At 42.2% G+C, this 27,154-nt stretch overlaps 1 protein-coding gene and 1 long non-coding RNA gene across 6 annotated transcripts; one reads left to right on the forward strand and one right to left on the reverse strand.

Moving 5' to 3' along the window:
- Positions 1–2,895: 2,895 nt before the first annotated feature.
- On the reverse strand, positions 2,896–13,380 carry LOC121682514. 4 transcript variants are annotated; one of them, XR_006022589.1, is made up of 4 exons: positions 13,259–13,380; positions 10,931–11,070; positions 7,771–7,866; positions 2,896–3,662 (listed from the first exon to the last, which is right to left on the reverse strand). It is a non-coding gene; the product is annotated as an uncharacterized LOC121682514 (long non-coding RNA). The 4 variants fall into 4 exon arrangements; XR_006022588.1 differs by having other exon boundaries at positions 2,896–3,673; XR_006022586.1 differs by having other exon boundaries at positions 2,896–4,147.
- sin3ab (SIN3 transcription regulator family member Ab) lies at positions 11,312–27,135 on the forward strand. Of its 2 annotated transcripts, none has more exons than XM_042062668.1 (21): positions 11,312–11,558; positions 14,321–14,533; positions 14,820–14,999; positions 15,112–15,218; positions 15,312–15,594; positions 15,779–16,030; positions 16,217–16,369; positions 16,442–16,624; positions 16,855–16,941; positions 17,131–17,249; positions 17,385–17,595; positions 17,692–17,808; positions 17,972–18,210; positions 18,894–19,077; positions 19,542–20,154; positions 20,492–20,661; positions 20,836–21,009; positions 21,959–22,051; positions 22,371–22,465; positions 24,952–25,153; positions 25,403–27,135. In XM_042062668.1, the coding sequence occupies exons 2-21, from the start codon at positions 14,351–14,353 to the stop codon at positions 25,619–25,621; spliced, it is 3,864 nt and encodes a 1,287-aa protein (XP_041918602.1). In that variant the 5' UTR covers positions 11,312–11,558; positions 14,321–14,350; the 3' UTR covers positions 25,622–27,135. The 2 variants fall into 2 exon arrangements, with proteins under 2 accessions (XP_041918602.1, XP_041918603.1); XM_042062669.1 differs by having other exon boundaries at positions 11,314–11,558; positions 16,469–16,624.
- The last annotated feature ends 19 nt before the right edge of the window (positions 27,136–27,154 follow it).

Here is a 27,154-nt window from a genome sequence, read left to right on the forward strand (position 1 = left end):
CAAGCAGTCTGTTATTGTTCCAGTACCGAAAAACAAAAGTCCATCATGTCTGAATGACTACCGCCCAGTAGCCCTGACGTCTACAGTGATGAAGTGTTTTGAGAAGCTTGTGAAAAACATTATCTGCTCATCCCTCCCTGCCTCCTTCGACCTCCTCCAATTTGCTTACAGAGCCAACAGGTCTACAGAGGATGCCATCTCAAACCTCATGCACACCACCTTAACTCACCTGGAGGAGGGGAATGGGAATTATGTGAGGATGCTGTTCATTGACTTTAGTTCAGCATTCAACACGATAGTACCTCTCACCTTGGTCACAAAGATGAAGGCCTTAGGACTGAACACCACCCTGTGTCACTGGATATTTGACTTCCTCACCAACCGTTCACAAGTGGTTAGAGTGGGGGGTCTGACATCTGACTCATTAACCATCAGCACTGGTGCTCCCCAAGGCTGTGTTTTGAGTCCACTGCTGTACAACATCTACACACATGACTGCAAAGCCAACAGTAGTCATACCTCCATCATCAAGTTTGCAGATGACACAGTGATCTTGGGCCTGATTAGTAACAACAATGAACAGCTCTACTTGGATCAGGTTGATGAGGTGGCACAGTGGTGTCAATCTAACAGCTTGACACTGAATATCACTAAAACCAAGGAAATGGTAGTGGATTACAGAAGGCAGCAGCAGAACTACAGTTACACCCCACTAATGATCAGCGGGCAACCTGTAGAGAGAGTCACAAGTTTTAAATACCTTGGTGTCCACATTACTGAAGACTTAACATGGACTGTTAACACTCAATATGTTCTGAAGAAGTCCAGACAACGACTCTACTTCCTTCGTCAGCTAAGGAAATTCAAAGTTTCTACATCCATCATGAAGGCCTTCTACACTTCAGCGGTTGAGAGTGTTCTAACTGGTAGCATCATCACCTGGTATAGGAACTCTACAGTTAGAGATTGTAGTACTCTGCAGAGAGTAGTGCACTCAGCTGAACGTACTATAAGAACTCAACTCCCTGCTCTACAAGATATCTATTCCAGAAGAGTACTCCTAAGAGCCCAAAAGATTCTGAAGGACTCTTCTCATCCTAACAATGGATTATTCGTACCGCTGAAATCAAGAAGACGCCTATGTAGTCACAAAGCCAGAACTGAGAGACTCAGGAGAAGTTTTTATCCCCAGGCCATCCGAACTCTGATCTCACACTATACTGACTTTGCACACATTCACTCCTCAGCACTCTCAAACATTTCCCAACTCTGAACTCACACTATACTGACTTTGCACTCATTCACTCCTCAGCACTCATGACCCCCCCCCCCCACCACACACACACACACACACACCTACATGACTTTTAGCACTTTTACATCCCTCTCCCTATGCTACTATGCAAGATCCTATTACGGGCTTCCTACACAAGCACAACAGAGAGCATCCTGACTGGTGGCATGGTCTGCATGGTTTGGAAACTGCAGGCAACTGCCAACAACCGAGTCGTGTGGACAACCCAGGGCATCAGCGGATTATATGAGGCTCCCCTCCATTCTGGACTTGTATACCAGACGATGCGTCAGTAAAGCCTACAGAAGAAAGATCCCAGCCACCCTAGCCACATGTTTCAGCTGCTGCTGTCTGACAAGCTGTATCGCAGTCTCAAGGCCCAGACTGGCAGGCTCAGTAACAGCTTTTTCCACCAAACTGATGAACAATGGACAATGAGGGCCTGTCACGTGTCTAACTGTGAACACACACACGAGCACAAACTGACACAGACACACACAACACATATGCCCCCATCCCCAGCACACACACACGTGTTGCCTCTGCATATGTGAAATACGTTTCACTGCGCACACATCCGAAAGTCCGTCGGTGTAGCCAGAGCCATGCACACTGCACCGATTGGAGATGCTCATTGACTGGTCAGACGTTATCAGACATCCGATCCGAACACTGGCTTGTTCTGCAGTCCCTATTAGTTTTATTTTTTCAGTGCATGATACTTTTTTAGGACGCAACCAAATGGACCTGAAATAACAGGGTCTACACTGTACTTATTCTTTAAAGTATTTGTGCATTTAACCCTTCTGCTTCTCCACTTCTTATTGTCCGGGTACATAAGGTTGATCTCTTCTCTAAACAGATAAGTGGACATAATCGGATGCATACTTATTATAATAATAATAGCAGACTAAGATATGCCTTGACAAAGTTAACAGGGCATCCTTGTCACACTAACATACACACAAAAGAAATTCCCAGTTATACTGTAGAAAGTTTTAAAGGTGTTTACTGAATTTATTATAGGTTCTGAACATGGTGATTGGCAGTATTGCCTGAGTAACAGGTTTTAATACAAACATTCTGTATGTATTGTTTAAAAAGGCAGACACCTCTTCAATGTGCAAAAGGTTTGAGGCAAATATCATGACATACAAGTCAGATTTATGGAAACTGCTAAATTCCACTTTTTCAGTTTATCCACGTTTGAAAGAATCCTAGCAAGGCCGTTAGCCTGGGAAAATCCAAACTCATTCACAAAGTGAATAGTCTGGTGACTCTGGATTGGGAAACATTTGCAACACTCGCGATTGGCACTAGCTTCGAAATCATTGGTCCAGCCTTACCAATCAAATTGATCAGAGATTCCTAACGTTACTTCCTACTTCGCCTAACCTTTACAAACTGGCAATAAAAGGCATCAACAGTCAGGAAACAATGTGTCTGGGTCTATCTTTGCTGTAAATACATTTCTGCATTTTTCCAACTGCATTTTTTGATGTTTGCAAGTGTTGCTGCTTCTGTTTTATCACAATAAGTTTCCCCTCTCGTCTGTGATTGGTCTGACATTTTTCTTGTCTGAGGGAGACAGTTATGAACTATGGTGTCCCAGATTAGATCTCCCTGAAAGAAGATCTAGGTGGGCAAGGGCAGGCTACAAGGCCGTAGCTATGGAGCCAACATTTGAGGGGACCAAATGTGCATGGCGGCTGAAATCAGTTCATGTACAAATTCATAAACATGGGATGATTTATTTGTTTTCTTTTCTTTAAACCACTTTTTATATAGAAATATAGATTATGAACAGACACATCAGTACAGTTACATGAGTTTTTCTTTTTCTTACACACAAAACACCCCCCTCCCAGTCCACCCCGACTGGACCAAATAAGAAAGTATTAACAATACAGACAATTCTAAAGGAAATACTACATTTGAATTGAAACATGAATAAACAAATATGATTTCTGTGACGGACAGCACGCCTTCAAAACTCCATCATGACACACCATGGATCTTGGGTAGCCAGGTGTTTTAGCTTGAATACAGAGGGGGGCAGTCCTGGAGTCAGCCAGGATGGCCACTTCCTACACCGGTACTAAAGGTTACTAAAGTATGACAATAGAGATTCCCACACTGAGAGGAATTTGTTAGAACCTCTTACTGTGAATTTAATCGTTTCCAGATGTAAAAACAGCCAATGTGCTGCAATGGGTGGGGCGCTTGACTTCCAATGGAGTAAAATTTGCCTATGCGCCAGTAAAGATACAGATTCTATGATAGAAGGGGGTCACTTGCGCTTCAGCCTGGTTGGTGCTCACGGAACAGGACGCAGAATTGGTGGGTGTGGTACATCAATTAACCAGTCCTGTGTAAGCACTCAGATGTAGACAGAAAGGGAAAAAAAGGAAACAAAAAAGGAAAATACAAATATATATATATATACACATTCAACACCTTCAAGACCTTCAGAGAAAAAGTACAGATTCTATGATGTTGAGTTGTTTTCGCTTTAAGTTTGTTTCTTCCTCTGGTAATATTGCAATTATAGCGCATGGTTCTAAAGTCGCCCCAAGAACTTCAGACAATACAGCAAATATAGTTGACCTGCTAGTGTATGGCATGACCAAAACATATGTGTCAAGTCAGCTACATTAACATGACATCTTACATTTTGCTATCTATATTAGGATAGAATGAGGATATCTTAGCTCTACTCCAGTGTAGGCGATGAACAACCTTGAATTGAATTAGTCTTGCACAGGAAGTGCTGTTGTTCATTCTTGTTAGAGCTTTAGTCCATACGTTTTCTGACATTTCAGTTCCAAGTTCCTTTTCCCACGCAGTTTTGCTCTAGGTGGAGGTAGAAGTGCGGATTTTTTTTCTAAAACTGACTGATTTATGTTGTTCTGTCAGAGCATAGTGTCGGTTTCAGTCAAAATGATCAAAAAAATCTTGCCAGCTGCAGCTTTAACATTGTTTTCTGGTCTTTTGTAAAAGTTATTGTGCCGTCACCTACAACACTGGTTAGCGAAATCTAAGAGATACATAGCAGGGTAGGCTATTAGGAAAAACTGATATTTCCCCTCCATTTTTAAAAATAATTCCGTAGAACACCGATATGCTACAAACATGTTATAAACAGCTGGGGAAGGCTGTTGCAAATCCCTCAAACAGGTGGTCAATCAGAGATTTCAAATGAACGAGGGAACACCACGCTGTTTTCCATTGATGAAAGTTAAACCATGAGTTTTCCCACATCTCAACTTTGGCCAAAGTATTCAGAAATAATCATTTTCAGTGATAAAACCTCATTGAAATAATATGCATTGCTTATGGAAAATATGGGGTCTAGAAGCCATCAGTCTCCTTCTAGCCACAGCATTTTTGTTGCAAACAAAATCAACAGCTCAGATGACGTGATAGACGAGGCGCTGTTGGTCACCTGTCCATCATCGTAAAGCCTGATTTGATTGGTCCTAACAGCTCTGGTTCGAGCATAGTTGCTCCACAACGGAGCAATGCCAGACCGAACTTCCCAACCTCAATGTTGTGGGCGCGGCTAAGTTTGGCTGGCACCCAGGCTATACAATTGTGAGCTATGGCTCTTGAAAGTAACAAAATAAGTCAGTTTGTTGAAGGTCATCTTTGAATCCTTTTTCTATGCCACCCTGCAAAGACCTGGTCTAATTTGGCTGGTAAAAATTGTTACACAGCGGGCTCTGAATCAAAAGTGTTCCCCACATGTTAGTATGCCATCTAAACTGAGTCCATATTCTGAAAGTGAAGATGACTGTCTGGGTTAGATGTAAACTGCAAAATCTTGACAGGAAGGCTAGATGAGACCAGAGCATGTGAAGTCGACATGCATGGCCTGCACTCCAACTCGCACCAGTCTGTATCTGGAGATTGCACCCAATATTTTGTGGATGTTTGCTGCCCAGTAATAGCTCTTAAAATTAGGGAGGGCCAACCCACCTACTGCTCTTGGTCGCTGGAGTAAGTCTTTACCTATCCTAGGAGTCTTAGCTTTCCATATGAATCTCGAATTGACTCTGCCAGCTGGTCAAATTTAAGATAAATCCAACCTACAAAGGTGGGGTAAGTTGAACAATAAGTGGGGCAAAGTTCCTATCAAAAATATCTTTGAAGGCAGGAGTTATGTTAAAGGGACACCAGGCAAGCCTGATGCTTTTTCTCTACGAAACTCCCCCTCGCTCGGTCTGAAGCTCTTTTCCTTTTCTTTGCGTCTTCCGTCAAGGGTTTTCGCTGCTTCTTCGCCGGCTCTGCCATTATACACACGTTTGCAACAATCTCTAGCGTTTCGTTAGCCTGCCTCTGTGCTGTAAACTGATCCTGCTTCGGTCGGCGGGTAGGATACACCGAACTTGCAAGTGGGATATTCTTTCTACAGGCAGTAGGGGCGGGCGAGAGAGCCTTCATTCGCCCCGTAATGAGTCATTTAACCATATACCGACTTACGAAGATGATTAATTAACACAAAAACGTTGCCTGGTGTCCCTTTAATGCACAAATAAAATTAAAACCTGCTTTGATATATGAAATGATAGAGCATGATCTGGGATTTTCAACGCTGATTCATTTACAGGTAAACATTCGCTTTTTGATAAATTAAGTTTGTAGCCAGAAATCTGTCCAAAAGTGTGGAAGTATTTCATTGATACAACCCCATCTTGCAGCATAATATTAGTTAAAACATCCTGATTTAATGCAAATTCAGTCAGATTTCTACCCTGCACAAAAGTCAATCACATAAATACAGCAATCAGCATAGGCTAGATATAAAAGAAACCTATTGTGCGTTCATGCATATGGGAAAAACATTTTTCCCAGTGAAAACGTCATTATGAACATCATCTCACATGGGAATAACTGGTGGGAAACTGGGGGAAGTTTGCGAACAGAGTTTCCCAGTTGTGGCCAACAACCTTGTTGTGATGCTTGTCGTCACTTTTGTCCTCATTATAATGGGTGTACGTTATTCTGCATAAGCTCTAGGCTAACAGGAAGATTAATAACCATATGGTCATATTCCTGGTCTGATTTAGCTTGACAACTTTATATATAATCATAATCTGAGTTTTGGGATGATATGTTGTCATTTTTTATAATTATTTTATTTGTTTTACCATTTTCTGGGATTCTGAATGGACAAAGCGATAGTCGGTCAATGTTCCAATGTCTTGTTGTTGAGTGGTGTGGTGTACCTTGGGAAGTTTAGTGGTTTCGGTATTGCTAGCTTAGCACGCTAGTAAAACACAGGCAGAGAATGGGATTCCCTCTAGCATACTAGCTAGCGTCATATGCTAAGCTAAACAAATCATATTGCTTATTATGAAACAAAATGTTTAGATTTATGTTTCTATACGAAGCAGTTGTATGAATTACACAGAATTCCCAGTTATTTCCCGTAAATTCCCATTAATTCTCATAATTTCCTTGAAATTCCATGTAGGTTTCCAGCTTGGAATATTTCCAGAAATTAGGCCCATAATGAATTGCATCTGTGGGTACCCAATCTGTGCCGCCTGCCCAATCCGTTCTGCGCATGTGTGTAAGTGCTCCGCCAGAAAGCATCGAATTCTCTGCCCGATCTGTACCATGGATGTGTTAAATCACTTGACGGTCAATTGGAACCATAGATATTAGACAAGGAGCAACGAGGTTGCAACATTTGTAACGTTTGTGTGTTGTTCATGTACACAAGTAAGCTAAACAGTACAAGAGCAAGTAGCCTATTTTCTCAGGCTGTTTTCTTACCAACACTGCACTGTAATAAAATATGTGAATGTTCACCATGTAACGATAGCCTAGAGAACTACTTATCAACTCTGTAGGCCCTCTCCCATTGCAGTTAAAACTTGAGTACAATTTCACATTAAATAATGTCAACATTAAATAATGTCAATTAATACAAGAGCAGAGCAAAAAGAAAGACAACCAGAGAATGACTCGGCGATGAGGCGTGGCTAAGCAAATGAAGTGAAACAGATCGGGCAGTGTTGTAAATCATCGTAAAACAGGATTATCATCTGCGCATGCATGAGCGTCTTGCACATACACAGGCAGCACAGATCGGGTATCGAGAGCGAAAAGGTGACTTTGAAATTGTGGCGTTAAGGGCAGTGCAATAAAAATTTGGGTGCACCTAAATTTTGTGCTGGTGCACCTAAATAAAAAAGTTAGGTGCACCAGTGCAACCAATGCAAAAAGTTAGTCGGAGCCCTGCTATACAATATTGGGAAGATTAGGCCTTATCGATTGTTATGGTAATAGATTTGGCAGACACTTTTGTCCAAAGCGACATACAAATAAAAACAATACAATAGTTAAAATTAACAGTGAACAGTTTTAAAATGTTGGTAAGACTACATTAAGGAGAATAGCAATAACAATACTGTCAATTCAATCAATAGCCTAATGAAAGTAAACAATACTATATATAATATACAAACCATAACAGACGCTCATCAGAAGACCGCAGTGGACGGTTGGGGATGTACAGCTTGATTATAGAATTGAGATAGCAGGGAGCAGATCCAGTAAGTGTCCTGTAGGCCAAAGTGAGAGATTTAAATTTAATTCTGGCCACTACAGGGAGCCAATGGAGAGTAACTAGGAGAGGAGTTACATGTGTCCTCTTTGGCTGATTGAAGACCAGGCGTGCTGCAGCATTATGAATTAGTTGTAACGATCTTACTAGACAAGCATTAAGGCCAGCTAATAGTGATAACCATGGCCTGTACAAGAAGTTCTGTTAAATTGTGTCAGATAAGGTGATTTTCCTAATGTTGTAAAGGACAAACTGACATGATTTTGCAATTGAGGCTACATGCCCAGAGAAGTTAAGTTGGTCATCAATTACAACACCCAAGTTACATGCCGATAAAGCTCAGTTTTTGAGAGATTAAGCTGAAGGTGCCGATCTTTCATCCAGACTGAAATATCTTTAAGGCATGCAGAAATCCGACGGGAAAAAGTCCTCGGGTGGGAAAGACAGGTAAAGTTGAGTATCATCCTCATAGCAGTGACAGTCAAATCCTTGGGAGCTAATGGTCTCACTCAAGGAAGTGGTGTAAATAGAGAAAAGTATCTGACCCAGTTGCTGCTACTGGAAGAAACGGGAATCCATGCATTTCCACTGAATTATTTTTGGAATCTGATCCCTTATCATACCTGTTCATTCTTACTCGTCGCTCGACTTATCGTGACTAAATTCAAGATGGCTGCAAACGCTAAACTTCGTGAAGATACTGTCTGCATAAATCGTCTTGTAAGTAAACTACCAGTGCTTTTTCAAAGTTCTCAATGTCTCGTTTTAAATGTCAGGGCCCTCGGAAGTCTACCAATGAAGTGTGGAGATACATTGAGCCTCGTAAATGGTGTAAAACAGTGATTTATTTGCATGGCTAGCCCGATGCCGAAGCACCACCATTGAAAAAGCTGTTGGTAGTATCGGCTAACTAGCGCCAGATTTTGGAGTGCAGGGGACAAGCCGAGATGGGCTATGAGACATACGTTCACACTCGGTATCATGTTTCAACACACTTTAGGTCAATATCACACCGGAATTCTCCTTTAATTCCATGATCCAGATCCACATCCCCTTTACCCGGCATTGGTCCTCTGATGAGCATCTGCTATGTCGGCCTTCCATCAACACTAAGAGGTCACAGTCAAGACTTTTGTTCTGTGAATCCTCGTTGGTGCAATGATTTACCTACTGGTCTTCATTCTAGAGATAGTTTTGGGATCTTCAAAAGGTCTAAAGACTCATCTGTTTACTTACAGTAAACTGTACTGTACTGTAAACATACTGTAACTCTATCATTCTTACAGAGATTGGGCATGTATGTTTATGGTTATTGTTATTATTGTGTTAAATTTTATTTAGCATACCAGTATTACAATATATGTAGGCTATATTATTTTACTTTAAACTGTTCATTTTATTGTGAATGTTATGTTTACTGAGGTCATTGTTAGCTTTGGACAAATATCTGCTAAGAACACTAAGAAAATATAAACATCTCTCAGTCAAGTCTTTTCCATATTGTTGTTAGGTCTGAGAACCAAACATGTGTCCAACATACATGGCAAACTGCTTGCAAACAAAAACACATAATAATGTGGACATTGCTTTCATTATGGTCAGGCACAAAGGGTCAGTTTCCTGTATATGGAACTATAAATAACAATATAATGCAATATGAATATTAAATCATCAATCATCATCATCTTCAACCATTTTTTTTCAGGGAGAAATTGATATTTATATTTATAAAAATATATTATAAGATAAAGATAAAAAATAAGTTAAGGCTATAAGATAAAAAATATTTTTTGGTCAAGGTCTAGTCTTAATACATGTATGGGATAACGGCCCTGCATTTTAGTTAGTTTAGTTAGTACTCCATCTAGTGCTCCACTTTGTAACACCGTGGAGGGAAAATAGGTTTTCCTATTGATGGGTTTCATCAGGTCCCTTTCCACAGGTGTATTAATCAAGCACCATGCAGTCTGCATTGATAATCAAGGTGCTTGATTTTATACACCTGTGGAAAGGGACCTGATGAAACCCATGAATTCTGCATTTAAACTTGGAGCAATGTTGTCAATGATGCCTGAGCATATATGGGGGGAGATTTAGAGAATCCTTTTTTTATTATTATTATTCAGAGCTGTAGTTGACACTTGCTGAATTGCATATACCTGACTGTTATACATTCTGGATTGAATGGGCTACTTGGCAAACAATTCTTATTCATAAATTCTAGATCATTTGAATTTGAGTGAAATAACTGAAACCTTAAAATTGCAAATTATTTGTTTGACTTCAAAGCATTGCTTTATTGTTAGCTCACTCAATTTAACAACTAAGGATATGTAAAGCTGGTTTGTCTTTGTCAATTTAGTTTTTTGAGAGGGGGGGGGGGGGGCAGTGTTGGTCACTGCACTGAGTAATGCTGATCTATAGTGAAGCCAACTGGACTTCCTGATTGGGAAGACACCACCATTAGATATCAGGACGCTGAAGGGAAATAAAAAATAGGCTTTAAAAGTCTAGCTATTGTTCACAAAATGTATAAGAGCTCTAATTGGGTACCCTTTTACTGTACTTGCACATCTTTTCCTTCAAACATGTCATCATAAACAGAGGATACAGGAGCATTTTTATAGTCTACTATAGTGCTTCAGATTCAATGGAGAGGGTCTTATCATTTAAATGTTTCTAAACATTTAAATGTTTCTAGCCCATGCAAGAGTTTTTTATTTATTTTCTATACCTTACTGAAAAATCCACATCTACCTATAGTCAAAGCCTGACTTTCCAGGCTATTTGCTTACAGGCCCATCACTCAACTCCAAGAAGCTTGGCGCTATGCCATATAGTATCAGTCTACGTTAGCATTTGTGGTGTTTTTCTTAATAGTTTATTAGTCTTAGGTGAAACACAACCCCAAATATCAACATTTAGGCTTCCATCTGCATTGCCGACTCCCTCCGGCCAACGCTACTCGGAAATAGTTGACTGTTTCAGGGATAGGTGTAATAAAAGAAACGCCCTTATAGAACATTGATTATTATGAATTGAGTAGTGTGTAGCCAACGTACCTTTAATGTATTCATAATTATCGGAAGGCTTCGTACCTAAATGCTTTAAATAAAGCACATTATGCATTTATTCACCATGGGAATGTCTTGTGACCGACTGACTTCAAACTGCATGGACACTGCATGAACGTGCACTTGAGCTGAAACGACATGAAGAACACGAAACAAAACAAATTAACCTGTCAGTCATTCCGCGGTTTTCCCTATATCTACCCTTATAAATACATTGTTCGTTTATGTCAGGAAATGCACTGAATTCGAAGCTTTATTCACACTGCATATAGCATGGCACTTCAGCTCATTTGGACTGTTTAACCTGACTTCTTCGAGCATTTAAAATGTCAATGGGCGGTAACAAAATGCTCTATCCAGAGCCACGCCTCTCGTTGTGGGAACGCGACCATCAGAGGTTGTTTTCCAGTGCTAGCCAATTAGCAACATAGCTAGCAGTGAATTTGTGTCTGGCGCGTTATCTGGTGATAGGTACAGTTTCCCTAATTTGTTTTGGATGAGTGAAGGAGTACGCATTCATTGGCGATATTAATGAACGATCTTTACGCATCGACTTGTTTTAAGATAAAACGCAGTTTGGTCGGGACTTTGGTTCTTCGGATCGCAGTGTTGCGAGGTGAGTTTTCTTAGAATACTTGCTGCTGGCTAACTTTAGCTTGCGTATAAAACACTTCGCTGGAAAACCACGCAAGGAGTCTTTTGTGAAAACAGACATTACATGTAGTTACTGGCAAATAACAAAAAATCCAAATCTTGCTCTTGGCATCGAAGTGGGTGCATGTACATGGCAAGATGGTTCAGAGAGTGTTTCCCGTGTAATGTTAGCAATGAAGCTAACAGCTGTGCTAAGTTGGAAATGCGTTGCTAACTGACACATCTTGCAACAGAAGCTGGTTGGACGCATAAAACGGTGCTAGGTAGCTGACGTTAGCAATGACAGAAGCAATGCATGGATCAGTGAAAAAAGTGTTCTCACGTTAAGTTGTTCGATGAGTCGAAAATTATAACTCAAGTGATGACTTTTACTCTAAAGATACCATTGCGGATAGGTCTTGCAAGTTTTAGCGTGCCCAATGAAAACAAATTTTGTGCGCTATAAAACAGTAGGATGTTAACGTTAGCTATTCAGCTAGCTTTGTTGTTTCTTTGCTAACTAGGCAGCTAATGTTAGCCATGTACAAGACAGAATATTCCTGCGGACGCCTGATGCGTGTATTGGTTCAGAAATGCTAATGTTATTGGCGGGTCGACACATACAAACATTTAATTCATTCAGTCGGATTTTTTAACAGTATCTCCATCATTGTTTGCAAGACTTGCAAATAGCCTGTAGCTAGCTTATTTGCGTTACCCTTGATGGCTAGACGCTGTTTACATTCACCTCGAGTTCGACGCTTGCGATGTGGTTGCCAGCTTTGCACAGGCCGCAAAGCAGAGGGGGAGGGGTGTGCAGACAAATGCATTCGGTGGTTTGACGATTAACTGTATCGTACCTTGCAAGCCTGTCTGATTTGTCTTGAGCATGTTATAACTTAATATCTTCAACCGTAGTTGCTATACTAGTTCGTACGATTTGTTTCTATATCGGTAGTTAATTTGATTTTACATCACAAGCTGCAGTCTCGTTATCTAACTTTTTGAAAACCCATAGCTAACATGCTAGCTAAATATGTAGTTGAGTTTGCGGAAGCGTACCAGTTAGCGTCTAGCAGGACAAACTGCACGAGGATTCGCAATGTTATTAGTTAGCACAAGCGACAGTTATGCTAAGTATCAGTCATGGTTGTTTTTCTTACACACAGAAGACGAAAAATAAAATATTTGCTCCTCTGTTGTGTTCCACTGTTTGTATGTGTAACTGACAGTAGCGCCCTCAAAAACGAATCGAAACGTCAAAGCCATGTAAAAAAAATATTTGATCAGAGAGCGTAGGATAGCTAACGTTAAGGTTAAGCCAACGTTATTGTTAGCTTACGCTAGCTAACGTGTCTAACGTCAGGTAACGTTAACGTGAATTACAGCCTTACCACAAACTTATTGATAATTATCTATGTAAAAATAATTTAATAAGATTCATTTTTCTTTTGGTAAAGTGAATGTTCAGTTTTGTCAAACCAAAGGTAACCGAATGTATATACCTCGCTAATTGTGATAGAAAAAAACGAGCGGGTCGACCAGTTTGGCTTTTGGAAAGGTTTTATTGACGTTTTATATGTAGGAGCTAACGGTAGCTAGTCAGCTAACATTAATTGCAGGAATGCAAATAGTCGTGGCATAGCCATAGATACCGCTCATGACAGCTGTCAAATTACTCACGCTTTTAGGGTGTCTCTCCTTAATTTACATATTCTGAGAAGTTGATCTGTTAATCTATTTAACTAACATTAATGTTACGTCTAACGTTAGCGTCCTAGTCATTTACCTGTAGCAGCTAACTGTCAAGAATCATAACGTTACCTAAGTTCTATTACAAAAATCCTTTATGAAAACTTTTGTATCACGTGGCTGTGTTGTCAGTCATTCCTAGTTTTGTTTGCATACGAAGGGCTTTCATGTTAGCGTTAATTATATTGTTGGCAATAATAAATGAAAACGGCCAATTAGCTTAATCGTTTTTTAACATAATATGAAATATTGGTTTCATTGTACCGTAGGGTGGCACGCATCAAGTTTTTTTGTCAGTATAGCCTAGTTTGTTTTGCTCTGCTGTTGTATCAGTGAAACTGAAAACAACACAACACGTAGCTCCCATCTGTACTGCGGTTAACCCCTAGTGTGCCATCTTTTAGATTTCACAGTTTGTAGAGCATGAGCACACCATGAGTCAGCTAACATTAATTGCAGGAATGCAAATAGTCGTGGCATAGCCATAGATACCGCTCATGACAGCTGTCAAATTACTCACGCTTTTAGGGTGTCTCTCCTTAATTTACATATTCTGAGAAGTTGATCTGTTAATCTATTTAACTAACATTAATGTTACGTCTAACGTTAGCGTCCTAGTCATTTACCTGTAGCAGCTAACTGTCAAGAATCATAACGTTACCTAAGTTCTATTACAAAAATCCTTTATGAAAACTTTTGTATCACGTGGCTGTGTTGTCAGTCATTCCTAGTTTTGTTTGCATACGAAGGGCTTTCATGTTAGCGTTAATTATATTGTTGGCAATAATAAATGAAAACGGCCAATTAGCTTAATCGTTTTTTAACATAATATGAAATATTGGTTTCATTGTACCGTAGGGTGGCACGCATCAAGTTTTTTTGTCAGTATAGCCTAGTTTGTTTTGCTCTGCTGTTGTATCAGTGAAACTGAAAACAACACAACACGTAGCTCCCATCTGTACTGCGGTTAACCCCTAGTGTGCCATCTTTTAGATTTCACAGTTTGTAGAGCATGAGCACACCATGAAGCGGCGCTTGGAGGAACAGGACACAACTGTTTTTGCGTCTCAACAGCGTCGACCCCCTGGTAGTACTGACGGATTCCAACATCGTGTCCTAGCCCCAGCAACAGCTCTGTACGAGGCGGTTTCAGACAACATGCAACCGTCCTCTGGCATGCAGTATTCCGTCCCTCACGGGTATCAGGTATGCACTGCCAAGAGTCTCATAATTCAGAGGTTTATATTGTTATGCTCCGTGTTGACTTTTTGAGGTGTATACTGAATTATTCAGTTACTGATAAGATACCCAATCATGCAAAGATATCAGGTTAGATTGTGTTGATATCATCTGTTTTTTCCCCCCTCAATGTAAAATTGTCTCTTATATGTAATGTTTTACTTGCACACATTTCCTTCTATTATATTACAGCTGCATTATGCACATTGTTTGTAATCCTGTGTGTGTGTGTCTTTGTTCAATTTCCCTTAAGGTTCCAATGGCCCAGAGTTCAGGCAGTCATGGTCACACCAGTAGCCCGGCGGTCCACAGCGGGCCTCACCACCACACCCCTGCGGTCCATCCCCAGGGGCCTGCTGTGGGCCCAGCACCCCACCACCCTCCAGCCTCTTCAGCACCTGCACAAGGCCAGCAGCAGTTCCAGAGACTCAAGGTCAGCTGATCAAACTTTCAAACTTTTTCAAACTTCTCTTTCATCCCAAGCTACACTACACTTGCTTTTTGAGGGCTTAAATATCTCATCTAATTTATTTACCATGTCTTAGGTCGAGGATGCGCTGTCTTATTTGGACCAGGTGAAGTTACAATTTGGAAATCAGCCTCAAGTCTATAATGACTTTCTTGATATAATGAAGGAGTTCAAGTCTCAAAGGTTAGTTTGTGTCAGTGTTGGTACATATCTTACATATCACATTCTGTAGTCATTTCACTGTGCCTCATGCTTTCCTTGGTTGTGTTTGTCCAGCATTGACACTCCAGGAGTCATCAGCAGAGTGTCACAGCTTTTCAAAGGCCACCCAGACCTTATCATGGGTTTCAACACTTTCCTGCCCCCTGGCTACAAGATCGAGGTGCAGACCAATGACCTGGTCAATGTGACCACCCCAGGTCAAATTCACCACATCACGCCCCATGGAATATCGGTGCAGAACATTCTGCCTCCGCCGCACCAGGCCCAGCCGCCTGTTCCTACCACCACCGCTGCCACCACCGTCACTGGTCAGCCAGCTCCAGCCAAAATCAGCAAGGTGAATAGTCAACTTTAGTGCACTTAAGTATCTTTATGGGCTTTGAGGAGAGGTAGCAGTTTGCAGGAATTCTTATAAGTAAAACTTACTTTTTGTGACCTGATCTTTTAAATCATGAAATATTACTGCTATAGCCAGTTTTATGATCCATTAGGAAGTTTCTGAGCTGTATGTTTTCCCACAGCCCATGCAGTCTCCAGCCTTGACCCCGACCAGTCAGCCCAACCCGTCCATCCCTTCCTATGCGTCTCCGCGCTCGCCCTCAGTCCAGCCCCACACGCCAGTCAGCAGCACACCAGCAAGTGCCCCGCCCCTGCAGAACAACCAGCCTGTAGAGTTCAACCATGCCATCAACTATGTCAATAAGATCAAGAACCGCTTCCAAGGCCAGCCAGACATCTACAAAGCCTTCCTTGAGATCCTGCATACTTATCAGGTGAGAACTTAGTAATAGTAATAAGTCTGCTCATGGAATGTTAGTTGACATCTAATTTAATTTTGGGAGATATTTATCAACTTTTTAAATTTAATACTGCACTGTTTGCCACATTCAACTGTATTTAATTCAGTCTTTATTTATGTATGACCTACTTGATCCTGATATCATATTTAATCTTTACAGAAAGAGCAGCGCAATGCTAAGGAGGCTGGGGGGAACTACACTCCTGCACTCACAGAACAGGAAGTCTATGCCCAAGTGGCCCGTCTCTTTAAGAACCAGGAGGATCTCCTCTCAGAGTTTGGCCAATTCTTACCTGATGCCAACAGCTCAGCAGTGAGTGGTGCTCTTGCATATGCACAATGCAGAATATCTCTGTTGAAATATTTGAAACATTTTCTCCCCCAGTTCATTAAAACAATTTCCCCCCTGCAGCTGCTGAGCAAGACGACTGCAGAGAAGGCTGAGTCGGTGAGGAATGATCATGGTGGAACAGTGAAGAGGCCCCAGCTGAACAACAAGCAAAGGTTCAGTCAGAATGGCTGTCCGATCAGAAGGCATGCTGGGCCCCCCTCAACTCCCCCTGTCAAGGTATGCAGCACGGTGCAGTTTCATTTAGCTAGGACTTTTAATATTGCTCCTCATAGTATAATTGCCCACGCTGTCTGAATTAATTGAGCACTGTTGGGTAAATAAAGTGTTAGCTGCGGTTTTAATTTGGAATTAGTTGCATTTTTAATTGTGATTGGGTAGCATGATTGGGAACTTGAGATTTGTCTCTTTAACATTGTGAACAGATAATACATTTTCCTTTTTTGCAGAAGAAACCAAAGTATTTTGGGAAAGATCATCAGTTGGCAGAGGCAAGCAAACTTGGTGGTGGAACAGAGTCTATGTTCTTTGAGAAGGTGAGTTAGAACATAATTATTTTAAAATGAAATGCTATTTCATTTTGACTGTCTTATCTAACTTCAATGACTATAGCAAACAAATGTTTTTCTTGCCAAAGAGCTTAATTTAATTTATCTTTTTATTGGCGTAGGTTGTTGGGTGAATGGAATTGAGAGTAATGGTGCATAACTTGTTTTTATTTAAAGGTGCGGAAAGCCTTGCGCAGTAATGAAGCCTATGAAAACTTCCTGCGCTGCCTGGTCCTCTTTAATCAGGAGGTTATCGCTCGAGCAGAGCTGGTCCAGCTGGTCGTTCCCTTCTTGGGGTGAGAGTGCAACCTTAGCATGTGTATAAAGTGTGGCATTTCATGTGTATAAAGTGAAGGCTATATTCTGGCTTTGGTAAACTGGCAAAGCGATTCTGCTCAGCTGAAGTAAACGCTCGTAAATATTCCCCACAGGAAATTCCCAGAGCTCTTCACCTGGTTCAAAAACTTCCTGGGCTACAAAGAATCCACACACATCGAGAGCTTTCCCAAGGAGCGGGCCACCGAGGGCATCGCCATGGAGATAGATTATGCTTCCTGCAAGAGACTGGGCTCAAGTTACAGAGCATTGCCCAAGAGCTACCAGCAACCCAAATGCACAGGCAGGACCCCACTTTGTAAAGAGGTGAGCCAGGCTCAAAGACTTCTGTTTTCCTTGTCATTTTACAGCGTTAGAACAATGTCTGTTTGTTGTAACAGTGTATCCCATGACTGGTTTTAGGTGCTTAATGACACTTGGGTGTCATTCCCCTCCTGGTCTGAGGATTCTACTTTTGTGAGCTCCAAGAAGACCCAATATGAAGAACACATATACAGATGTGAGGATGAGCGTTTTGAGGTAGGAACTCAACACCGATATATTTGTATGCATTAAATTATAAATGTATTAAGGAAACATGTAAGTAAGACTAGCCATTCATGTAATGAATTAACTTGTGAAGTATATTTTTAAACAAACTTCAAAATGCTTATGGTAAACACACATCTTTGAATTCCCATAGTTGGATGTGGTGCTGGAGACCAACCTGGCCACCATCCGTGTCCTGGAGAGTGTGCAGAAGAAGTTGTCCCGCATGTCTGCTGAGGAGCAGGCCAAGTTCAGGCTGGACAACACCATGGGTGGCACCTCTGAGGTGATTCACCGCAAGGCCATCCAGAGGATATATGGGGACAAGGCTCCAGATATCATTGACGGCCTCAAGAGGAACCCAGCAGTCTCCGTCCCCATTGTGCTGAAAAGGTGAGCTGGGTTTGCATATCGACACCAGGACTCACTGTTATGACTGAGTGCTACCACTTAAGTTGATGCTCATTGAGCTCAATGAGCATCAAACCAATGAGCATCAAACACCATGCCAATCTCTAGGTATGATGAAGGGTATGTGATAATGTGGGGCTATTTTAATTCCAAAAGCCACTTCAGGATGCATAGTATCCTGGATCCATGAAGTTACTGGCCTTAAAAAATAAAAAATCTGCCTGCCTCTATGAGAATTTAACATATGGGTGCGAATACTTATGACCCCTGTGTTTTAAGGAAGAACATTTATTTTTATTTACGATACATTATTCATTCACAAAGAAAATTGGTGTCCTTAAAGGTTGGATATTTCCTAATTTTTTACTTAAAGCATTAAGATCAATTTCCAAAAGATAATTTTATATTCCTCTTTTTAGTCAACTTTAGCATGGGTTCAAATACTTATGAGCCTCACTGTATGTATACCAATCAATCAGCAAGTTTAGTTTATTTTCTTTCTTAACTGTGGGCAACCGCACCGCACCAAACCACGCTGCACCATGCTTATTGAAAGAGCTCTAAATAACACTAAGTTGCCACCAGGGAGGGATTTCAGCGAGCGCACTGGTGGCATGTTTGATTTCATGTGAGTATCGTTTCATCTTCTTTGTGCTTGTTTCCAGGCTAAAGATAAAAGAAGAGGAATGGCGGGAAGCCCAGAGAGGCTTCAACAAGATCTGGAGGGAGCAGAATGAGAAGTATTACCTGAAGTCTCTGGACCATCAGGGCATTAACTTCAAACAGAACGACACAAAGGTGTTCCGCTCCAAAACGCTGCTCAATGAGATCGAGACTTTGTACGATGAGGTAAGAGCGCGTACTTGAATCGCCTCATTTGGCAGGAGATGTTTTCCCACTTTGTGATGTCATTTATAAGCTGTCAGGAAGTTGGTCTGCACAGAACGGAAGGCCCCAGCAAAACTACTGCCAGGGGTTTTGCCATTGTCAGGGTGCATTAGAACAGAGATTGCCTGGAAAGTCACAATTATGCTTGAGATGCTGTCAGTTTATGTATGCATTCATTTGTGCTTGTCTCAAGAAAAGAAGTGTCTGTCTGAAACTATTTTAGGAATGTAGGTGTAGCAAATTGTACCTTTTTGCTAGGCTGCTTCAGTGCTCTTGTGTTTGAAAAACTTCTTGCTAAAAAAGACTCCTTGTTAACAAGCCACTAGCTTCCATTCAACAACATACACTTTCATTTAGCTCTCATCATGTTGAGACCGTTCCATTGAAACCTTCGACTAATCTCTGTCTCCTCCTTCTCCCCCAAGCGGCAGGAGCAGGTGTCCGAGGAGGGCGGCCCCACTCCACCCCCCACCGGCCCGCACATGAATCTGCCCTACGAGGACGGCCAGATCCTGGAGGACGCTGCCGGCCTCATCATCCACCACGTTAAGCGGCAGGCCGGCATCCAGAAGGACGACAAGCACAAGATCAAGCAGGTCATCTACCACTTCCTGCCAGACATGCTCTTTGCGCGCCGCGTCGAGCTCTCGGACGCCGAGGAGGAAGAGGAGGAGGAAGAGGAGGAGGATGCCGAGGCAGCCGAAGACGGCAACGCCTCCACCAAGAGGCCCAATGGCACGGCGGCGTCGGGCGGGAGCCAGCGCTCCAAGCTGCTGTTTGGCAGCAGCAGTGCGGCCGCCCAGCGCGGCACCGGCAGCAGCAGCGACGAGGCCTACAACCTGTTCTACGCCAACAACAACTGGTACGTGTTCCTGCGGCTGCACCAGATCCTGTGCACGCGCCTGCTGCGCATCTACAACCAGGCCGAGCGGCAGATCGGCGAGGACACGCACGAGCGGGCCTGGGAGCGGGAGGTGCTCGGCCTGCGCCGAGAGAAAGGGGACAGCCCCGCCATCCAGCTGCGCCTCAAAGAGCCCAGTAAGTCACACTCACTCTTTAGTTTTGGTTGTGTATCATGTAAAGCAAACAAACTCCTGTTAGTTGTTGCTGAGAGAAAACAAATGATTTGGCCACTGGGGTGCACTGTAGAACAGATATGTTAATGTGAATGAAATTCTTAGGTTTATTACTATGTTCCAGCCTGTTTGTGGCTTGTCATTAGCTTGTCAGTGTAGCTGGCATTTTATGATGTAGGAAGTTCATTCTTGAATTGAAATATCAAGAATTTCACTGTAAACAATAAACAAGTTGCACTGTGAAGGGTATGCCAGTGCAACAGGGCTTGGGAACTAACCGTGTCTTTTCCTGCCTGCAGTGGACATGGAGGTGGACGAGTACTACCAGGCCTTCCTGGAGATGGTGCGCAACCTGCTGGATGGCAACATGGAGGCGTCCCAGTATGAGGACTCGCTGAGGGAGATGTTCACCATCCACGCCTACATCGCTTTCACCATGGACAAGCTCATCCAGAGCATCGTCAGGCAGGTGAGTGTCGCTGCGTTAGCCTCTCTGCCCAACTTGCATTCACGTGGACCTTACATGCAAAGCCTATTGTGTTGGAAATGAAAAAAAAAAACAAATGGACACTTGCTTTTTGAGTGTTGAGAGGTCTGTATTGTGTGTTGCTGACCCGTGTCGACGGTCCATCTTCTCCCCCAGCTCCAGCACATTGTGAGCGATGAGATCTGCGTGCAGGTGACCGAGCTGTACCTGAGCGAGTGTGCCAACCGTGCCACCGGCGGCCCGCTGGCCACCCAGAGCTCCCGCAGCACCGCCGAGGCCACCTACCAGCGCAAGGCCGAGCAGCTCATGTCCGACGAGAACTGCTTCAAGGTAGCGCTTCCACCGCCCACTCACCACCTCCTCCATCAGCCCACACTGTGCAGTCACGCAGCTACTTCAAAGCTGTTTTTGGCTGGTCATTAGTTTAGTTGAAGTCCGGTTTCTGTTCTGGTCACCTTTCGCCACAAATTCTTCATTCTGACTTTTTGATTTGCATTGGAAAACAACTTGTTGCAATTATTCTTTCATTACAAATGGAAGGCATTTGACAAATGAAATTTTGGCAGACAGCCAACAGGGAACTTAAGTATGTGGAAACCTTGTTAGTAATTTATCCTTGTTAACATTCAGTGATTGATTTTCTTAACACAGTCTGGTAGAAACTCCAGGACTGTTACCACTGAAAGGAAAATAAGCTGTAGCCAGGGTAACATTACCTGAGATTAGCCATGAATCAAAATGTACTAAAAAGATAGTATATATCCCGTGAGGGAAATTTGGTCTCTGCATTTATCCCAATCCGTGAATTAGTGTAACACACTGCACACAGTGAACACACAGTGAGGTGAAGCACACACTAATCCCAGCACAGTGAGCTGCCTGCAACAACAGCGGCGCTCGGGGAGCAGTGAGGGGTTAGGTACTTTGCTCAAGGGCACTTCAGCACAGTGGCGCTCGGGGAGCAGTGAGGGGTTAGGTACCTTGCTCAAGGGCACTTCAGCACAGTGGCGCTCGGGGAGCAGTGAGGGGTTAGGTACCTTGCTCAAGGGCACTTCAGCCGTGGCCTACTGGTTGGGCAACCCTCCAGTTACAAGTCCAAAGCGCTAACCAGTAGGCCACGGCTGCCCCCAGTAGGCCACGGCTGAAGTGCACAGTGTAAATATAGATTTACACTGTGCATCTAGTAGGATCACTCTCCCTAGAACCAAATAAAGACTAAGACTGTGTCGTGCTAATAAGCTTTACAGGCCAAAACGTTGACTTGTGTTTTGTGGTGCAGTTGAACTTCCAGAAGAGCAGAGGGAATATTCAGCTGGCTGTGGAACTCCTGGACACGGAGGAGGACAACTCGGACGAACCCGCTGAGGCAGAGGTAAAGGTTACCTCCCACACAGACATGTCTTTACAACTCTTCCAAAACAGTAGCCGTGTTGGTAGGGGTTTTACATGGGTGCTCAGTACAGAAATGAACACTAAAGAAAAGGATTAAGTATTCAGCCAGGCTGATGTTGTTTGATTGATCTCATTTTTTACGCCACTCAGACTAATCAACCATGTATGAATTCTTGCATGTTTGTGTGATCATGACGACAGATCTTATGCAGATAAGGGTTGGTGCAGGTGCACTGCTGTTGTGTTTCACAAGGAGGCAGTGTTTTTGACCAGTTTTCTTCTGGCTCTGGTTTTTGCAGCGCTGGTCAGACTACGTGGACCGTTACCTGAACTCGGACTCCACCTCCCCTGAGCTCCGGGAGCACCTCGCTCAGAAGCCTGTGTTCCTGCCCAGGTGAGGCTCCCTCTCCTTGTGCCAGTCTTCAGAAGGCGCAACCCCCCCCCCCCCCTATACCCTGTTCTCCCCCCTTACCACCCCCCACCCACAGTAGACAAATAAATAGTCTGAATCCCTCTTTTGCTTGTTTGTTTGTTTGTTTGTTTGTTTGTTTATATCTCCCAGTGCTTTCCACAGTCCCCTCTTAGTCTGTTTTTAGCTGCACACTCTGTCCTTTTCATACCTTTTGCGAGAGGAATGTCAGAGAGTCAAGTGTGGAGGATTTGTACAAGCTGTCTGACAGAGTCCTAGTATTACAACCTTTAAGTTCAAAGACAATGTCCAGTGGTCATTTTGTGGGTTTGTGTCTCACTTTTCTTTTTTGAGGCACTTTTTTTGTCCTGTTCCTTTTTTTGTTCCATGTCTCGACAGCATCCACTCCAAAAACTAAGCTGCAGACCAGGCCCCTGTCATTTTGATTGCACTTTATTAGAGCACGTACTCCACAATGGGGGACTTATTTATTTATGCATCTGCTCAGGGGATGGGACAAAACAAAACTCACCATGTTTGTGAAATCTTCCACTCTGTACGTGTGTGTAAAATTTGTTTTTGTTTGTTATTTTTTCCCAAAGATTGTACTGGTGGGGGATCATTATTTATTTGAGATTTTTAAAAGTCCACAGAGAAGTGATTTTTACTCTTTTATTATTTTATGTCATTCAGTGATTTAAAAAAGGACGACCATTATGATGGGGTCAGTGATGGGGAAGTTGTAATGCTGATCATTTTTTAAGTTGACTTTTGCATTTCTATGCTGTCTCCTGACAAGGATTTGCAGGATAATCAATCATGGGTGCTGTGGAGGGCAGCCTCAATTTCTTTGGGCCTCAAATACCGTGACTTACTTCTTTTTGTTTTGTTTTTTTGGTGGGTGGGGGGGGTTAAAACTTTTTAATCAAAGGGCTTGATGAGAATTGAATGCTCTGCATTCAGTTAAAAAGTCCGAGAGATGTTGTGTTTGCGAGCCCAGGATGTTTTTGTTCACTCTCTATCTCATTAGTACCCTTTTTATATATTCATGTAATTCTTTTCATATGAGGCATTCTGTATGTGACTTATTTAATCCGTGTTTAGACTCGTTTTGTAAAGTTAGAAATGTTTTGTGATCTTAAAGATTTATGTCAATGAAACTGCATCAGACATTGTGTATAAAAGGTATCAAAGACAGACTGCTCTCCAGATGAAGATTTCTCTCTTTTTTTTTTTTTTTGTTTTGTTTGTTTGTTGTGGGTTAGAATGACCAGCTTGCTGAGTGATAACTGCCATGGTCTGTCATGCCCTACCTGACCTGTATTTGAGAGAGGGGCTTGTCAATAAATGCTGGTCAAATTGTATTCTCAAAAATGTGCGTGTATTTCTTTCCAGAGGTTTGAGAGCATTGCATGGGGTTGGTTCTGATTTCTGGGCTTCGGTGTAAACCAGAGTGTCAAACGTCAAGCCTGTGTGTTTACCTGTCTCGACTTCCATTGATTTTTTTGCATGCTCCCCACAAGCTGTACATCCATAGAACTTGAAGCTTGGCTGTCCTGACATCTGGAACCCATCTTGATATTTTTTTTCTCTTTTTTTTTTTTTAATTTAATTTTAATTTGTTTTACTTTATTGTTTTCACTCGACAAATTGACCAGTAGTTGGGTATTTTCATTTTGATGTACTTCTGATAGTGTTTCCTCTCCTCCCCATTTCTCATGTGTATTTTTATATTAACTCATTAGCAAGACTGCTGCAGTCGGTACAGATTATCAGCACATGGTTTATTTTGTTTGCTCTGCTCCACTATTTGCTCCCAGCAATGGGGAAACCTAAGTGGCTTCATGTAATTTCTCAAGTCCTCCATTGCATGGTCATAATGGTTTTTTATAAACAATTTAAAGTATTTTTCACAAAATTCAACAAAATTATGCCAACTCGTTTCCTGGCTTGTTGACCTTTTTGCAGCAATGTAAAAAAGTATTTGCTAATTTTTTTAATAAATAATTGGCTAGTTTACAGTGGAGCCCTGAATGCAAAATAAGATTCATGGTTTCAGTCCCCGCTCACCTGCGGTAAGTACACATTTAATTTAGTTTTCATGAAAAGCGGGGATGTCAAATTGCATTTTTAAAAATGCTTGTGAATCTGGAGTTAGCTTGATTTAGGATATTTTTTACATTGTGCCAAGGGTGTGTATATTAATTTGATTTTTAAAAAACTGCCTCTTGGGCAAACAAAAACATACAGATGCACTTCAAAAACGATTGTAGAACAAATGCCTTAGCTAATTGTTTTTTTCCCCCCTTAATATGTCTATACTCTAGGAACAGCAGAGCTTTGGTACTTGGAACAGACACTCATACTGGCTGATGTAAAGTAGAGAGCAAAGGGTATTTGCTGAGCTCAAGAACTCATCCTCTGGCTGTTTTTTTCTTTTTTTTTTAATGTCTGTAATCCCTCTCCATAAGGAACCTGCGGAGGATTCGTAAGTGCCAGCGTGGCCAGGAGATGCAGGAGCGAGAGGCCAAGGAGGCTGCCAAGAAGTCCGCCGAGACGGCCGACAGCATGAATATGGAGTGCATGTTCAAACTCAACTCCTACAAGATGGTGTATGTCTTCAAGTCGGAGGATTACATGTACCGGCGCACTGCCTTGCTCCGAGCCCACCAGGTAAAATGAAATTATGTGTGCTTTTGGTTTCATTTTAAAAGATCCCTTTTCTCAAATCCTCCAAATAAATATAATACTTTCGCAAACAGCCAGTGCGCTTTCTCTTAACTTTAAACTATAGTACTCCTTTAGTGTGTAGTGCGCTGTGTTTCCATAAAATTGATTAGCAAATCTGAATATTAGGTGAAAATAGCTAGTGTATGAGCAGCTGTGTGTCCAAGCACTGATTTTGTGTCTGTGTGCCAACAGTCTCATGAGCGGGTGAGCACTCGCCTGCACCAGCGGTTCATGGCGTGGCTGGACAAGTGGCGGAAGGAACATGTGACTGCTGAGATGGCTGCCGACAACCGCAAGTGGCTGATGGGCGAGGGCCGCGAGGGGCTGCTGCCCTGCAAGACCACCTGCCACCCCGAGGTGCTGCACTTTGTGGGCATCAACAAGTACCGCGTGAAGTACACCTCACCGTGAGCCACAGCCTGCCACAGAGGGGCAGTATTTTTAACAACGAAAAAACAAAAATTTTATGGATGTGAAGTATTAGGAAGTTTTATGAACTCAAGTTACACATTTATTTCTGTATTTTCAGTTTCTTTTTTTGTTTTGTTATTTTTCTCTTTTTTTTTTTACATTGGAACTTCGATGGCAGGCTTTTTGGAGGGAGGGGCGGGGGTAGAGCCAGGGTGTCAGGGGGAACAGACTTTTACAACCTATTGTTTTGGAATCTCCCTAAAACTCAAAACTAATTTAATCGATGGGTCCACTGCACAGTGCTGGAGGGGTTGGCTTCCTGTATTTTTGATTGTGATTGTGACGCTACACGAATGAAGTGCGACTTAAGTACCAGCTCTACGGGGGGCACCGCCGACGCCTGCGTGCACCTCAGCACTTCTAAAGGACACTTCACCATCAGAACACAAGCGACTTCCACAGGCAGACTTGTCCATCACTCCAGACTCATGGTGTTACTGAGTGGCTTTTCCTTTCATTTATTTTTGTACATAGTTCTTCTTGAGGGGGAGAGAGAGAGAGAGAGAGGAAATGTAGATTAGCAATACTATATCTAAAAACGAGAGGTTCCGACAAGCTGCCTGTTTGGAGAGCAAAGGTCAAAGAGACAGCATTTTCTTCTTTATTGTCTGTAGTCCCACATCACAAATGCTGATGGGGGGGGGGGGATGAGCTGTATGCACTGTTTTGTTTCATTGTAACAGCATTTTTTGTATGTGTGTGTGTCAGATCATGCTACAGTCTCAACTTTGTGAAGCTATATAGAGGCTGTGATTTCTGAATCGATCTCTCGCAAATCTCTTGCCGCCCTCGTGCAGATGTCTTTAGTTACTGTCAGTGTCCCATGCCAATCAACCAGCGCAAACATGCCAACCAAGAACAAAACAGATATAAAAGCTACAGGCTGCGTACCCCCATGTAAATATCTTGTACATAGACCCAACTGTTTATATCAGACTTTCATTTCAAAGTAGTAGACCCTAACTGACCGACTGTGGATATCTTCGAGATGTGGCTAAAGCTGGTAAAGTATGTACAATGAAAGATCATTTATTACCATTTTTACCAAAGGGAGATTTGTTATTTGTCTGGTCTTTTCCTTTTTCCTCTTTTATTGTATTGTCACGTAAATGTTACTTTGAAAGCGTAGAGAAAAAAAGTCCAGCATTTTTTAAATGCAAGTTTTATAGAATGCCTTTTCATTCAATTTCTAAAATCCTGTTTTTATTCGAAGCACTGACACCACTAACATTTTAAATTCTTAGCATCTTATGGTGTAGAGCTAAGAAAGTCCTTCTGTACCCTCCAGATATATACATGTTTAAAAAAAAAAAAAAGGAAAAAGAAAAAGCAGGCTGACTGGCTCACTGTGGAGAACGATTACTGCAACGGAGGCATGTCTTTATGTGCAAATGTATTGCCCTTTCATTCATTTCATTGTTGTTTATTAAATAAAGTGAAATTGTAGTAGTTGACTTTGGCTCCATGTTTGTT

This window comes from Alosa sapidissima, chromosome 14 (genome assembly GCF_018492685.1).
Source record: "Alosa sapidissima isolate fAloSap1 chromosome 14, fAloSap1.pri, whole genome shotgun sequence".
Taxonomy (NCBI): domain Eukaryota; kingdom Metazoa; phylum Chordata; class Actinopteri; order Clupeiformes; family Clupeidae; genus Alosa; species Alosa sapidissima.

Bases quoted from the DNA above. Each gene is read 5' to 3' on its own strand.
- sin3ab (XM_042062668.1), top strand. From the start codon at position 14,351: ATGAAGCGGCGCTTGGAGGAACAGGACACAACTGTTTTTGCGTCTCAA. The intron at 20,662-20,835 runs GTGAGTGTCGCT...CTTCTCCCCCAG, and splicing joins TCCAGAGCATCGTCAGGCAG to CTCCAGCACATTGTGAGCGA. The intron at 21,010-21,958 runs GTAGCGCTTCCA...TTTGTGGTGCAG, and splicing joins CCGACGAGAACTGCTTCAAG to TTGAACTTCCAGAAGAGCAG.